This window comes from Saimiri boliviensis, chromosome 12 (genome assembly GCF_048565385.1).
Source record: "Saimiri boliviensis isolate mSaiBol1 chromosome 12, mSaiBol1.pri, whole genome shotgun sequence".
Classification (NCBI taxonomy): domain Eukaryota; kingdom Metazoa; phylum Chordata; class Mammalia; order Primates; family Cebidae; genus Saimiri; species Saimiri boliviensis.
The window spans coordinates 80,372,451-80,388,815 of NC_133460.1; the positions used below are offsets into that span (position 1 = coordinate 80,372,451).

The following is a 16,365-nucleotide window of genomic DNA, read 5'->3' on the forward strand; positions in this document are numbered from 1 at the left end:
ATCTCCATGTTAACAAGATCTCCAGGTAGTGTGTATTCATATTAGAATCTGAAAAGCACTGCTCCAAAATAGGTGATGCCTATGCTGCTCATCTATGGACCACTTTCCACCTCCGATCTGAAATCTTCAAACTGTAAAGCTTCCAATAGCATTTTTTTTTCTTTTTTGAGATGGAGTCTTGCTCTGCCGCCCAGACTGGAGTGCAGTGGCGTGATCTCAGCTCACTGTAACCTCCTTCCCACGGGTTCAAGCGATATTCCTGCCTCAGCCTCCTGAGTAGCTGCAATTACAGGCACAGGCCACCAGCCCTGGCTAATTTTTGTATTTTTAGTAGAGATGGGGTTTCACCATGTTGGTTAGGCTGGTCTTGAACTCCTAACCTCACGATCCACCTGTCTCGGCCTCCCAAAGTGCTGGGATACAGTCCAAGTGATATTTTAACATTTCCTTCAGAACTCATACCCTGAAAACTACACGGAGGAGATATTTACCTTGCACTAAATGCAGTTATTTGTATCTCTATAAATGAAGTAAAAGTTAAAGTTAAGCTAAGAAAGAAGGTGAAGGCCGGGCGCGGTGGCTCAAGCCTGTAATCCCAGCACTTTGGGAGGCCAAGGCGGGTGGATCACGAGGTCGAGAGATTGAGACCATCCTGGTCAACATGGTGAAACCCCGTCTCTACTAAAAATACAAAAAATTAGCTGGGCATGGTGGCTCGTGCCTGTAATCCCAGCTACTCAGGAGGTTGAGGCAGGGGAATTGCCTGAACCCAGGAGGCGGAGGTTGCGGTGAGCCGAGATCATGCCATTGCACTCCAGCCTGGGTAACAAGAGTGAAACTCTGTCTCAAAAAAAAAAAAAAAAAAAAAGAAGAAAGAAATGTTATAGCTATCACCAGCAAATTTCTAAGACCACTAACCATCCCCAATCATAATAAACTCTAATTTTTATTGTACTCTACAGTTGTAAAGCACTTTCATATACAAAGCCAATGATACAATTTCTTACTTTGCAGTTGAAGAAACAGGCGTGGAAATGCTAAGGCATTTGCCCAAGTCTGTACAGCTGGTAAGGAAACAGCAGGACTGAGATCCTAATCTAATGCTCCTCCTACACTACTGCCTCATGAAATGAAAATAAAGTTGGCATAGACTCATTTGTCAAAGATATTCATTCAAACATTATTTGGTGCTTTCTATGTATTAGGCACCGGAGATTCAGTTAGTACCCTCATGGAGATTGCAGCAAGTGAGGGATATTGTCTATCTGTGATTAAACTGAATTAAGAGGGATGATTAAAAGGATTGAAATTAAAGTTCTCTATGAGTTTTCCGATCCACAGCCAAAAGAATATAAAATACTGCACATGTATTTAATAACAAAGAGAAAAGCACCAGAAATCGGGGTAGAGAGTCAAAGGACAAAAAAAAAAAAAGTTTATTTCTTCAGTGCTGCCTGGAAAAAAAAAAAGAGAGGAAAAAAAAAGTTTAAAAAAGAAAGAAATGGAAAAAAGGTCGGAATAAAAGACAACTCTCAATAAATGTTACACCAAATTTGTCCAACCCGTGACCCACCGGCCACATGCAGCCCAGGACGGCTGTGAATGCAGTCCAACAACACAAATTTGTAAACTTTCTTAAAACATTATGAGATTGTTTTGCCTTTTTTTTTTTTTTTTTTAAGCTCATCAGCTCTCATTAGTGTATTTTATGTGTGGCCCAAGACAATCCTTCTGCCAACACGGCCCAGGGAAGACAAAAGATAACACTCCTGTGTTAGAAAATGCAAACAGCCAACGTGTTTCTACTCACAGTTGTTCACATGTACACAAAACTGCCTGATTCCATCAGAATCCATGAAAACTCTGGAAGGAAATGGGGAATTACTCCTGAAGATAAGAGAGCTGTCTACACAAACCCAGCTTGAAGACCTGTGAGGAAAGAGGAGGGAGAAGATATATTTAGAAGGGGCGGGGCAGATCCAAAGAAGAATGCCCTAGCAATATTGGTCAGATTCCAAAGAGAGGACTCCTTGGCACCCATAGGACGACACGAAGGTCTTATTCTACTGGCCAGCCCTGCTATAGAGAATCAGAAAAAGCAGTTCCTAGGAAAAACCAAGGGAATGTCCTAGGAGTAGAAGTAGGGGCGAGAGGCACAAAGACTAACTCTTCTTACATCTAAATGTTACCCACTATAGGCCCCAATCCCCTTTAGGATTCAGTCTGAGCAACGAAGCTCACCTTACGCTGCCAGGAAGGCAGAAGGAGAAAACTGTCCTCGGATGGAGAAGATAGCAGTCCCTGTCGCAGCAGCAATTTATATCACAAGTGCCAGGAGTCAAGTCACAGACACAGATCGGTAAGACTATGAAAGTACAACACAGAGTGAGTGGGATGAGGATCCCCAAACTCTCCCAGGTGCTCACCCCACTTCTTCCAACAGCCCCACTCCTGGCTTTGTGGCAGTTCACTTTGCTCACACAATTTTCGATCTCAGAATTCAGTTTCCACCCCCACAACGTTTCCCCTTACCTGGGAAGAGGTCCACAGTCCTATTCCCAGGCGCCGAGGGGGTCACGAGAGTAGGGACCACTGTAGAGATCCCAGGCACGGCCGGGGGAGTTGCAGTCGCCTCTGAGGACTGGAGGGTTCCGCCATGCGTCCCTGGCTCCAGCGCCGAAGACGTGGGCACTACCCGTGATGGGGAGGAGGACGGCTGAGGCCGGATGCCCTTGGGGAACATCAGGAAGAACACTTGCAGGAGCGCGAGCTGTGGGGTGCGCATGGGGCAGTCAGAACCCCCTGGGTCCAACATGAGACTCCGCGGTCTCCAGACGCGTTGCCAGAGCGTGGGTGGGAGGGGTCGCATAGCGTCTGACGCCAACCGCGTGCCTCTTCTCATTGGCTCTTGCGAAGGCTAAGAGCTCTTCAGCCAATGGAAAGCGAGGTTATTACAGTTCTTTCAGGATCCTTCTGTCAGCTCCCTCTTCCTTAATACGGACGGAGCCGTGTCTCCGTTGCCTGGCAACCGCCAGTGGCGAAGGAGCTCCTTGCGCCTTCTCTCCGCTGGGTGGCGTTTGGAGTTCGGCGGACCGACAAGTTCCGCGCAGACTTCGCGGTCCAGAGGACAGAGCCCGGCCTCGGTGCAGGGAAACCCCAGAGGCCGGAACTAGAATTGCACATTTTTTGTCACCCCGGATTCCAACAGTGAGAAACCCTTTCTGTGGAAGGATAAAGTTCTCAGGTGGGGGAAACACACGTAAGGTCACATACCTTAAAAACAGTCTCCTCTGAATATGGATTTTTTTGGAAAACACATTAGAAATAATGCCCATTCAGCTCCTAACATTTTAACATTGAGAAAATTTTAAAACCCTCAATAAATGCATCAAATCATTAAAGGTGGACTGCATGTTTGTTAGGAAAAAACAGTGGGAGAAAAATAAGAAAAAAGGGTAGGAAAAATGTGAGAAAATAGGGGAAGAACGATTAAAAAAAAAAAGGAACATTGTCTAGGAGGTGAGAAAATAGCCAAGGGATAGAGAAGAAAACCTTTTTTTTTTTTTTTTTTTTTTTTTTTTTTTGCCGTGTTAATGGCCATTATTAAAAGCCTCTCTAGGAGATTCATGTTCTCTCCAGGAATGGCGTGCCTCTTCTGATTCCTAACAGCAGCGTGGGCCATGGGACCTTCCTGCAATGTTGGAAATGTGCCATAGCTGCACTGTACAGCTTGGGAGTTATGTGCCTTATGTGGCAATTGTGCCCTTGAAATGTGGCTAGTGTGACTGAGGAGCTGAATTATTATTATTATTATTATTTGAGACAGAGTTTTGCTCTGTCACCCAGGCTGGAGTGCAGTAGTGTGATCTTAGCTCACTGCAACCTCTGTCTCCAGGGTTTGAGTGATTCACCTGCTTCAGCCTCCATAGTAGCTGGGATTACAGGTGCACACCACCAGCCCGGCTAATTTTTTTTTTTTTTTTTTTTTTTTTAGTAGAGACGTAGGTTTCACCATGTTGTCCAGGCTGGTCTGGAACTCCTAACCTCAAGTGATCTGCCTACCTTGGCCTCCCCAAAGTGCTCAGATTACAGGTGTGAGCTGATGTGCCCGGTCTGAATTTTTAATTTTTAAATTGTAATGAATTCAAAGTTAACCATGGGTGTGAGTAGCTACCATATTGTACAGTGGGACTGTAGATGATCAAAATCTTGCTCCTCCTAGACCCAGTGTTTTTCTGTGTCCTCAGTTCTGACATCTGGATTATTTCAGATATTTAGTTTTAGTATATAAATTAACATCTGTTAAGAGTTATCTAAAATCTAGTACACTTACCTAAAATCTAGTCAATATCTCCCTTTACAAGTGAATCGCTTAACTCAGGTAAGTTTTAGGACACTTCACTTGACTTGCATTCTCTTACAAGATCTTTATTTTCTAATGTTTCAAAGTCACTAGCTAAATGTACCTCTGTGTTATAAATGTTTTCAAATATGTTTTTATGTTATTGTGTGATGGACAGCTATGAGAGATATGTATATTTGTGTTTGGTCTTAAAATATTTATTTACCTTACTAGTGATTTCTATAGAAAAAGGCAAAGTTCAGATTATTCAAATTATATGATTATATGTATATACTAGAATGTAAATTCCAAGAAACAGGGAATTTTCTCTGTTTGTTCATTGAAGTACCCCCATGCCTAGAACAGTGTCTGGGACATGTTACATGTCCATTAAATATTTTAAAAATATATTAAAAATTGTTTTGTTGAACTCTTTAGAATTAATTCTTTGAACATTTTTAGTTTATTTCAGGATTGTATTGCGTTCTATACAATTTCTGTTTCTTTTTTTTGTTTTTTTTTTTTGCAACCTATTTACCACGTAGCGATCTTTCTATAAAATTTCTATTGTACATCTGATTAGAGACTATTTTAGATTTCAAAGTTTGGAATTTAAATGGCAACTCTCAATCAATTAGATTATTAATTTATTAGTGTTGGCAAAATACTGTTGGTTGAAGTAATTTTAGGGATGAGTGACAAGGAAATAATGTTTCAGGATCTTTTTGAGTTGCTTTTTCTTATTTTTGAATTTTAACACTTAACCTTTTTTTAGAAAAGTTAAATTTTTTTCTCTCTTATAGTTGAGTAAAAAGATTATTTGTATTTCTGTTTTTAAACTTCTTTTGCTTTATTGATTTTATTTATTTATTTATTTATTTATTTGAGACAGAGTTTTGCTCTGTCATCCAGGCTGGAGTGCAGTGGCATGTTCTTGAGTCACTGCAACCTATACCTCCTACATTCAAACAGTTTTCCTGCCTCAGCCTCCCTAGTAGCTGGGACTACTGGTGTACCCACCATGCGCAGCTAATTTTTGCATTTTTAACAGAGATGGAGTTTCATCATGTTGGCCAAGCTGGTCTCAAACTCCTGACCTCAAGTGATTTACCCACCTCAGCCTTCCAAAGTGCTGGGATTACAGGCATGAGCCACTGTGCCTAGCCTGTGTTGCTGTTTTGTGTTTGTAAGAATCTCTGTAATACAGAACTCTCAATACTTTTGAGATCTAATATTAAAATCTGAAAGATAATTTTGTGGATGAAGAATGAAATTTATTCACATGTGTCATGCAGATGTCAGTTTTAGTATGAGGACCAAGCCTTAAATTGAGATCATATGACATCACCTCAGAAGCAGAGATTTCCAAATTAGATCATATGATACTAGCAGTTGTATGTGTTTGGGATTAAAAGAGTTTAATATGAAATTGGAAATTTAGCAAGGAGATTGTATTGAGATGGCAGACAAAAAACAAGTTCTATCCTTTTCCCACTGCTCCGTCCTTTTCCAAAATCTCTAAAAATTACAGAAAACTTAGATACACACATACTTGTGCATACATGAACATGCCTGGAATTGAAATACGTGAAGGTGTGCTCTCATGGGCCAGACATTGTAAGAATACTTGAAAAACAGAAGGCAGATGGGATTGAATTGAAGGTGGACAGACAACAGTTGTATATTAAAGGCCTTATGCAGAAATGGAAGTGACTCTTGGAGTGTTCTAAGCACACAAAGACGCTATTGGTTATCAATAGTGGCCTTTAGGCAATTCTATGAGTTATTGATTGAAACCACTGTAGGAAGAGCCAGGTCAGCCTCTCAACCTTACCCCTACTTTTACTTGCAGTGGATAGCAGAAGAATTTGCCCCTAAAGGTGGTGGTGGGGTTAGCGGGAGGCAGTCCATGTACACTTTTACTGAAAAGGCAGGACAGTGCCCTGGATGGCTTCTGACATTTAGAAGGAAAAGAGAGGCCCCATACTTTGAGACTGGTCCTAGCCCACTGCTAGTTTCACATGTCTCCTCCAAAATTCATTTCGAAAATTAAACCCCCAATGTGACGTGATTGGGTCATGAGGTCTCTGCCTTCCTGAATGGACTAATCCATTCACGGGTTAATGGATTAATGGTTTAGTGGATTAATGCGTTGTCATGCAAGAGGAACTGGTGGCTTTACAAGAAGAGGAAGAGAGACCTGAGTTAGCAAGTTAACACGCTCAGCTTCCTCACCACATGATGTCTTGTGCTCCCTTGGGACACCAAAGAGAGTTTCCACCAGCAAGAAAGTTCTTATGGGCTTCCCGGCCTCTACACTGTAAGAAATGAATTCCTTTTCTTTATAACTTACCCTGTTTCAGACATTCTGTTATAAGCAAAAGAAAATGAATGAAGACAGAAAACTGGTACCAAGAAGTGGGATTTTGCTGATGACAAATACCTGAAAATAGAGAAGCAGCTTTGGAACTAGGTAAGGAGCAGGGGCTGGAAGAGTTTGAAGGAGCAGGCTATAAAATGACTGTATTTCAGTGAATGGAGCATTAAAGGTGATTCTGGTGAGACTCAGAAAACAAAAAGACAAGGGAACATTTGGAATTTCTTCGAGATTTGTTAAGTGGTTGTAACCCGAATACAGATAGAAATATGGACATTTCTGAGATTTGAGATGAAACTGAGAAAGGTGGTATTGGAAACTGGAGTAAAGGCCATCCTTGTTATAAATTGGCAGAGAACTTGGCTGAACTGTGTCCATGCCTGAGGGTATGGTGGAGGGCCAAACTTGAGATTAATGAACTAGGATATCTGGCAAAAGAAATTCCTAAGCCAAATGTGGAAGGAGCTACATGATTGCATTTGGCAGCTTATGCTGATATTCAGAAGCAAAGGAATAACTTAAAGGTAGAATTTATTATGAAAAGGTAAGCAGAGTGGAAAGATTTGGATAAATCTCAGCCTGACCACGTAAAGAGTATAAAAGCATGTTCAGCAGAGGAAACCAAGGGTGAAGCCCAGTGACTGTTTGCTAAAGAGATTAGCTTGGATAAAAGAGAGACAGGTGCTATTCCTTTAGACAAGGGAAGAAAAATACCAAAGGCATTTTAAAGATCTTAGAGGGTGCCCCTACCATCATAGGCCCAGAGGCATAGGAGGACAGAATTGTTTCAGAGGACAGGTAAGGGTACTTTGCACAGGCTTACTGCCCAGGGCCACCTCAAGAGAGTCCCCACCAGCAAGATGGCTCTCTTTAGATATGCCTCTTTGACCTTGGACTTCCCAGGCTCCGTAACGGTAAGAAATAAATTTCTTTTCTTTATAAATTACCCAGTTTTAGGTATTTGGTTATAAGCAACAGAAAATGGACTAAGGTACACACCTTGTGAAACTCCACATCTACCATTTTCTTCTTCAAAAATCCTGCAGGTAGATTGCAATAAGCAGATCCCACATGCGCACAGGCAAACAGGGAATCTCAGTTACCAAGGTGAACACACACTCAAAAGATCTACATTTGAAAACTAAAAAACCCAGCAAACAAAAAAAGGGTATAATACTCAAGAAACATTAAAACCTGAGGCTGGGTACTGTGGCTCACACCTGTTATCCTAGCATTTCGGAGGCGGAAGCAGGAGGACTGCTTGAGCTGGGAGGTTGAGGGTGCAGGGAGCCACGATCACACCCATGCATTCCACCCTGGGCGACAGGGTGAGACCCTGTCTCTAAAAAAAAGAAAAAAAAAATTTAAAGGACAAGTTAGAAAGACAGTTTAGAACAAATATAATTCACATTTATAGAGAGACACAAGAGAATTTTGCATCTATTAAAGAGGAATCAACTAGGAATTGTGGTTAAAGATTGAAGAAAAATGCACATTTGGGCCGGGTGACGTGGCTCATGCCTCTGTAATCCCTGCAGTTTGGGAGGCTGAGGCAGGATGATTGCCTAAGTTCAGGAGTTAGAGACCAGCTTGGGCAACAGGGTGAAACCCTGTCTCTACAAAAAATAAAAATTAGCTGGGTGTAGTAGTGCACACCTGTAGTTCCAGCTACCCAGGAGGCGGAGGTTGGGAGGATCACTTGAACCCAGGAGGTTGAGGCTGCAGTGAGCCCTGATTGTACCACAGCACTCCAGCCTGGGTGACAGAGCAAGATCTTGCTAAAAAACAAAAGAGAGAGAGAGAGAGAGAGAAGAGAAAGAAAGAAGGAAAGAGAAAGGAAAAAGAAAAAGAAAAAAGAGAATGAAGGAAAAGAAAGAAGAAAGACAGGAAGGAAGGAAAGAAAGAAGAAAGAAAAGAAGAAAAGGAAGGAAAGCGAGGGGAGGGGCGGCGAGGGGAAACAAGGGGAGGTAAAGGAGAGAAAGAAAGAAAGAAAGAGGTCAGGCACGGTGGCTCAGGCCTGAATCCCAGCACATTCGGAGGCCTAGGCAAACGAAGGCCTCTGAAGCAGAACTGCCCTGTATCTTTACTGGGGTGGTGGCCTCTTGGACTTCGTCCTGCCCTTCTTCTGTCTCTGGCCTCTCATTCTCCCCAAGGCTAGCATGGAAACTAGAATTTCTCTTGCCCCAGGTGGGTCAAAGAAGCCAGCCACAAAAGCTAAAAATATTACTCTAACTTTCTCCCGGGCTTTCTGTATAAAAACTTGCCGTAAAGAAATCATCTGACCTGCCTTGTTTGGCTGTTTCAGATTGTTGAACCCCATTTTGAAGAGGGTCCAGTCCCACATCCAGAAGGAAGAAATGCACAGAGGTCAAGAAGAATCTAGACAGACAGCATTGCGGAGTTCCCCCCAGTCAGTCTAGAGCTTTAGATCATACTCTTTCTTTGTCCCGACATATTTCTACACGGCTCTCCATACTTGGTTGAACTTAAGCATAAAAGTGGACAATTTCCTCTGTATCTTTTATTTATTTTATTTAGAAACAGGATCTCACACTGTCACCCGAGCTGGAGCTCACTGGCACAATCGCAGCTCACGCAGCCTCAAACTCCTGGGCCCAGAATACCTGGCTAATTTTAAATTTTTTTTTGTGCAGATGGAGTCTTGCTTTGTTCCTAAGGCTGATCTTAAACTGTTGGCCTCAGGCCATCCTCCCTCCTTGGCCTCCCAAAGTGCTGAGGTCACAGGCATGTGACACTGCCCAGCCTCCCCGGCGGGTCTTCATTCTGAAGTCTCTTGTGTACATGTAAAACTATGATCAAATAAATTTGTGTGCCTTTTCTCCTATTAATCTGCCTTTTTTTTTTTTTTTTTTTTTTTGGTCAGTGATTTTCAGTGAAACTTCAGAGGGCAAAGGGAAGTTTTCCTTAGCCCCTCCAGTTTTGGTGCTGTGAAAACTGGCTCTGCTCTTCTGGAAGCTGCAATGAAGGGAACAGAGGATCTGACAAGCCAGCAGAAGGGTAAGAAATTCTTACCAGTCAGGTTCCTTGCCTCTCTCCTTCTGTGGAATCTGGTAGAGCTGATGGTAAAAATCGCTGTTTGTCTCATTTTCATCTCCAAAACCTTGATTAATGGTATAAAAGGATATGTGTGACTAGTTTGGGGTATAGTGACTCTGGTGTTCTTTTTTTGGTCTGAATATTACCATTGTTTGGTCAGTTGCCTTCCAGAAATAGTCTTTGTCTTCCTGTGTTGTTCTGTCATAAAGAAGGATGCCATAGGGCAGAACATGGGCCTAAATCCCATAAACTCTCTGTTTGAACCCTCCCTGCAGACTGATCAGTTTTGCGGTTCTGACTAGACCAGATATTCATAAGAGTCATTTCGGATTTCTTAATAAACTTTGCTGTAGTCCCCAAAATAAAAACCAGATGAGATTCTCCTATTGTTTTGTTTCATGTCCATAGAAGACCTTGAGAGCGCTTTCTCTTGGTCCCTGCCATTCTGGGGAGTGTGATTTTTGGGTCACATTAGGTGACCAGTCTAAAAATGGCTGGTCACATAAGATTTTAAGAAGTACACTTTTTGTTCAAAATATGTCAAGTTTTCAGGGGAGTTTGTCTTAATAAGTTCCATCTATAAGGGGCTCTTGTTGCCTGGTTAGGCTGGGAAAATTCCAATCCCAGGAGGGCCTACCTGGTGCCAGTGGATTAACGGGTCTGTGACTGGTGGCCCCTGGAAAATTTGTGAGTTACCAGTGGCAGCATATGCACAAACACCAGCCTTAACAGTCTGTGGCAACAAGAGTCTTTGTTATCTTAAGTCTACTGCTGAGTGAACTTTTGGGGATCACGGAGACTGTCTCCTCTATATGTTCTCAAGGAACACCTCTTGTTTGTATGGTAAAAACCAAAATTATCTCCGGGATTTTCCAGGAAGAGGCATTGTTGAGTTACTACTGGAATTTGTAAACCATTGGAAATTCTTTTTTTTTGAGATAGAGTGTCCCTCTGTCGTCAGGCTGGAGTGCTGTGGTATGATCTCGGCTTACTGCAACCTCTGCCTCCCAGGTTCAAGCGATTCTCCTGCCTCAGCCTCCCGAGTAGTTGGGACTACAGGTGTGCACCACCACACCCAACTAATTTTTTTTTTTTGGTATTTTTTAGTAGAGACGGTGCTTCACTATGTTGTTGAGGATCTCCTGACCTTGTGATCTGCCTGCCTCAGCCTCCCAAAATGGTGGAATTACAGGTGTGAGCAGCCACACCTAGCCAACCATTGGAAATTCTAATCATCAGTGGCCAAAAGATGGATCCTTTAAATTAAAAAAGAACCTTAATTTAAAAAAAAAAATATTTTAAGGCCGGGCGCGGTGGCTCAAGCCTGTAATCCCAGCACTTTGGGAGGCCAAGGTAGGTGGATCACGAGGTCAAGAGATCAAGACCATCCTGGTCAACATGGTGAAGCCCGTCTCTACTAAAAATACTAAAAATTAGCTGGGCATGGTGGCATGTGCCTGTAATCCCAGCTACTCAGGAGGCTGAGGCGGGAGAATTGCCTGAATCCAGGAGGCGGAGGTTGCAGTGAGCCGAGATCACGCCATTGCACTCCAGCCTGGGTAACAAGAGTGAAACTCCGTCTCAAAAAAAAAAAATTTTAGAGATCTCCCATTCTAAACAATTGTCTTACTGGTATTTATGGGATAATCAAATTAAAGAAAGACATAATAGTGTCTTGGCTTAGAAATTCTCTTGACAGAATTAAAATGCAAAAATCTAACCCAAAACAAAATTAAAATTATCTGTGCACTCAAACTGCCTGCTTTGAATTCCCTGTGGGATTTACAAAGAAGGCATTTCACCTTGTGGAGTAGTGGCTAAGATTCTGTGCTTTCACAACTGGGGCCTGGATTTGATTCCTTGTCATAGAATCCGTCCCTATAGTATATGTAAGCTCTTTAACTCAATAGCACAAACATTTATAAAACTTGGTTTAATATTTGTGTGACTCTTGACTTTAGGGGTATTCATTTGTTATTGGATAAATGTCCACAAAAAAAGTAGACAGGATATCCACTGCAGTTGGAGTTAGTGAAGGAGTAGGATAGCTCTACCATGAAGCAGGAGCAGAAAGGAAAATAATCTCTCAACTATTTTCAACTATTTTTATATCCATCCATATATCCATCCATCCATTCATCAATTTAAATAGTTACAGCTATTTTGGCATAAGTGCAATTTTTTGTACAGATCAAAGTGTAGTAAGTCTGTATTTTATTTATTTACAGTCTAGAATAATGACACCATTATCACAGAAATGACATATACGTTTTGCTTAAGTTAAAATTTGAGGCCTGGGCACGATGGCTCACTCTTGTACTCCCAGCCCTTTTGGAGGCTGAGGTGGCTGCATTGGTTGAGCTCAGGAGTTCAAGACCACCCTGGGCAGCATGGTAAAACCCCATCTCTACAAAAAATACAAACATTAGCCAGGTGTGATGGCACAGGCCTGTGGTCCCAGCTACTTGAGAGGCTGAGGTGGGAGAATCCCTTGAACGTGGGAAGACAAGGCTTCGGTGAACCATGATTGTGCCACTTGAAAAACAGAATAGCTTACAACACTTTATGACATTGTGTATTTTACCAAACAAAGCTCATTTTGAAACTAAAGTTTATAATCTCTTAACCTTCGCACAAATGCTATCACTTATTTATTCATCTGTGCATTACTTTACTTCATGGAAGGAATATATTTATCATTTATTTATTTTTCAAATAGAGTTTCAAAAAAATTTTTTTTAGAATATGCAGTCTTTGTAAAACTACAACAGCAGCAGCAACAACAGTTTAAGAATAAGATTAGACCACATATTATCAAAACAGTATTTTCGGGTTTACTTGCTTACACCTTGTGAGAGTGTACATTCTGGGCATTATCTTACTGTTTCAGTAAGCCTTGGAATTGTTTTGCAAAAGGATGATGGGAATGAAAATAATTATTAAGTTTTCATTGGAGAGAGTCATTCCCCTCGGTTATCCCTGCAATCTGGAAACATTACAGTTTATAAATTTATTTAAATAAAAGGCTTATGCAAGGATTCTTGTTTTGCCTTTTTTATTTCTCCTGGAACTTCACAATAACAATATTTATTTTTGGTGAACATTACTTAATCAGGAGTCATTTCAGATAACTGAGTCATACCCTTTGTTTCTCCTTTCAATTCTGTCAGTATTTGCTTCATGTATTTGGGCCTCCATGGTTAGGTGTTAGATGTTTATAATTGTTATATTTTCCAGATGTATTAACCTCTTTATTATGATTAGATGTCTTTCCTTGTATGTCTTAATGTCCTTTGTCATAAAGTCTATTTCGCCTGATATTCATATAGCCATTCCAGCACTTTCACAGCAGCTATTCATGCACACTATTCAACCTATTGTATATTTGAATCTAAACTGTGTTTCTTTTAGGCAGCATGTAGTTAGATCTTGTTTTTTATTTTTTGATACATTCTGACAATTTTTGTCTTTTGATTGAACTGTTTGTTTAGTTCATTCACATTCAATGTAATTATTGGTATGTTTGGATTTCTCTATTTTGCTATTTGTTTTCTATATGTCTTATTTCTTGTTTTTCCTCTCTTATACTTTTATTGCCTTCTTTTGCTTTAAATCAATATTTTAATTCATTTAGTGAGATATAATTCACATACCATTAAATTCACCCTTTTACAGTGTATAATTCAGTGGGTTTTGGTATATTTATAGAGTCATCTAATTTCAGAACATTTTAATCACTCGCAAAAGAAATCCTGTATCTATAAGCAGTCACTCCCATTTCCATATCCCTCATCCCCTGACAACCACTCATTTGTATTTTTGTTGTTGTTGTTCGCTTGTTTGAGACAGGATTTCATTCTGTCACTCAGGCTGAAGTGCAGTGGTGTGATCATGGATCACTGCAGCCTTGACTTCCCAGGCTCAAGTAATCCTTCTACCTCAGCCTTCTGAGTAGCTGGGACTACAGGTGTGTGACACCACATCCAGCTAATTTTAAAAATTTCTGCAGAGTCAGGGTCTCACTATGTGGCCCATGCTGGTCTCAAAGTGCTGGTCTCTAGCAATCCTCCTCGTTGGCCTCCCAAAGTGTTGTTATTGCAGGTATGAACCACTGTGCCCAGTCCATTTTGAAGTGTATTTTTAAAGTTCATTTTTCAGTAGTTGCTCTAGGGATTTTGATTTTTCTGGAACTTCATAACTTCAACTTAAAATCCACTTCAGGTTAACAGTGATATACTTATAATAAAATATGGCAACTTTGCTCCATTATAGCGCAATTTTCTCCCTTTTATTTTGGTTGCGAAAGGCAGTCCTTTGGTTCCTATTTGTTCCTGCATTGCTGTGGTTTGAATATGGTTTGTCCCCACCAAAACTCATGTTGAGGCTTGGTCCCCAGTGTAATGTATTGACAGGTGGCAAGACTTTAAAAGGTATTTGAGTCATGAAGGATCTGCTCTTATGAAACGATTAATGCCATATTGTGAGAATGAGTGAGTTATGTCTCTTGCAGGACTGGATTAGTTACTGAGAGAGCAGGTGGTTATAAAGTTAAATTTGTTTTCAGCGATTCACCTAGCTGTCTACATGTGCTTCTCTTTGTGTTTATCTTACACACATTGTTCATTGAGGTTCATTAAGGTTCTTGGATCTGCAGGTTAATTTTTAAATGGAAATTTTGAGACATTATTTCTTTTCTTTTCTTTTCTTCTTCTTTTTTTTTTTTTTTTTTTGAGACAGAGTCTCCCTCTGTCGCCAGGCTGGAGCGCAATGGCACAATCTCAGCTCACTGCAATTTCCGCCTCCCAGGTTCAAGTGATTCTCCTGCCTCAGCCTCCCAAGTAGCTGGGACTAGAGACATGCACCCCAGGCCCAGCTATTTTTTGTACTTTTTAGTAGAGACAGGGTTTCACATGTTGGCCAGGATGGCCTTGATCTCCTGATCTCGAGATCCACCTGCCTCGGCCTTCCAAAGTGCTGGGACTACAGGCCACTGCGCCCGGCCTTGGCCATTATTTCTTCCAGTACGTTTTCTGCTCATTTTTTCACTCTCCTCTTTGTCTGAGACATCTCTCACCTGTGTGTTGGGACACTTTAAGTGGTCCTATAGATCTCCTCAAACATTTATAAAAGTTGGTTTAATATTTGTGTGACTCTTGACTTTTGGAGTACCCATTGGTTATGATGGACAAATGTCCACAAAAAAGGTAGACAGAATATCCACTGCAGTTGGAGTAAGAGACTAGGAGTGGGTTAGCTCTACTATGAAGCAGGAGCAGAAAGGAAAAAAATCTATCAACTATTTTCAACTATTTTTATATCCATCCATATATCCATCCATCCATCCATTCATCAATTTAAATAGTTACAGCTATTTTGGCTGCTTTGGTGTAAGTGCAAATTTTTATACAGATCAAAGTGTAGTAAGTCTGTATTTTATTTATTATTTACTAGAATAAATATATAATGGTACCATTATTTATTTATACCATTACTAGAATAATGGCACCATTATCACAGAAATGACATACACATTTTGCTTAAATTAAAGTTTGAGGCCTGGGCATGATGAACAGAGCCTCCTCTGCTTTTCATCAGTCTGTTTTCTCTCTGTTACTTGGATCAGATACTTTCTATTGATGTATTGTTAAATTAACTGATTCTTTATTCTGATACCTTCAATCTATTATACTTTTGGACCTAGTAATGCCAGTTATTTTGCTTTTCTTCTCTAGAATTTTTATTTGGTTCTTTGCTATGGCTTGTGTTTCTTACTGATACTTCCTATTGCTGAATCATATCATATTTTTCTTGATTTTTGAACATCATAATAACTCTTTGAAATCTCTGCTAAATCCTATATATCTGGCCCCATTTAGAGTCAGTTTATACTAACTTCTTTTTCCCCCCTCTGTGAGTAGGGGTCATACTTTCACAGTTCTTTGCATATCTAGTGATTTTTAATTAGATACTGCACATATGAGCTAATATAGTAACTCAGGATTCTGTTTTATTTTTCTGAGAATTGTTTTTCTAGCAATTTGCCTGGGATTAAACTGCAGATTCTCTCTTCTCTGTGGTGTATAGCTACTGATATCTCTACTCAGCTTTTTACTCTTGATTTTTAGCCTGGCTTCCTGCAAATTGCCTTCATGTCTGCTTTAGTTTAGTGGACAGCCTATATTTTAGAAGAGGTTGTGTTCAAATCCTTGAGTCCATAGGGATTCCACCCGCTGCTGCTGAATCTGTTTGTGAGTTAGAGAATGCTTTCAAAGTTAAAGCCAGTTCTCAAATCTCTGACTTTCACTTTTTTCTAGGCACCTTTGGATTTCCACTATACACAGATCAGAGAGAGAGAAATGTGGAGTGCTTATATCAGCTCAGATCATTCCATTATAGTTCTGGTTGGTCCACTTCTCATCCCAATTAGAACTACAAAGCCATGAGATTTCCCCCATTCATGTCTGATTAAGTCTGCCACATTTAGCTGGCAAAAGTGGTTTTCTCTTCCCACCTTTCGTTGAACCTGGCCTTTCTGGAGGAAAGCTGTTGGTTTTCACACTGGACTACTATTCTTGCCAAGCTGTGTGCA

General features: G+C 40.8%; 2 protein-coding genes across 3 annotated transcripts in view; one reads left to right on the forward strand and one right to left on the reverse strand.

Moving 5' to 3' along the window:
- The window catches only part of TCTN3 (tectonic family member 3), a 32,549-nt gene extending 29,556 nt beyond the window's left edge, over window positions 1-2,993 (reverse strand). The window contains exons 1-3 of the mRNA XM_003922360.4: window positions 2,533-2,993; window positions 2,242-2,365; window positions 1,811-1,929 (exon numbers count right to left, since the gene is read on the reverse strand). Coding sequence (XP_003922409.1) covers window positions 1,811-1,929; window positions 2,242-2,365; window positions 2,533-2,902 — 613 coding nt within the window. The 5' untranslated portion in view covers window positions 2,903-2,993. The remainder of the gene's footprint in view (window positions 1-1,810; window positions 1,930-2,241; window positions 2,366-2,532) is intronic.
- A 3,588-nt stretch (window positions 2,994-6,581) lies between these two features.
- ENTPD1 (ectonucleoside triphosphate diphosphohydrolase 1) overlaps window positions 6,582-16,365 on the forward strand; it is a 162,946-nt gene continuing 153,162 nt past the window's right edge. The window contains exons 1-2 of one of the 2 annotated variants that reach the window (XM_039465144.2): window positions 6,582-6,815; window positions 9,604-9,737. In XM_039465144.2, the coding sequence (XP_039321078.1) occupies window positions 9,701-9,737 (37 nt within the window). In that variant the 5' untranslated portion in view covers window positions 6,582-6,815; window positions 9,604-9,700. The remainder of the gene's footprint in view (window positions 6,816-9,603; window positions 9,738-16,365) is intronic. The other variant, XM_074382671.1, reaches the window with a different exon arrangement.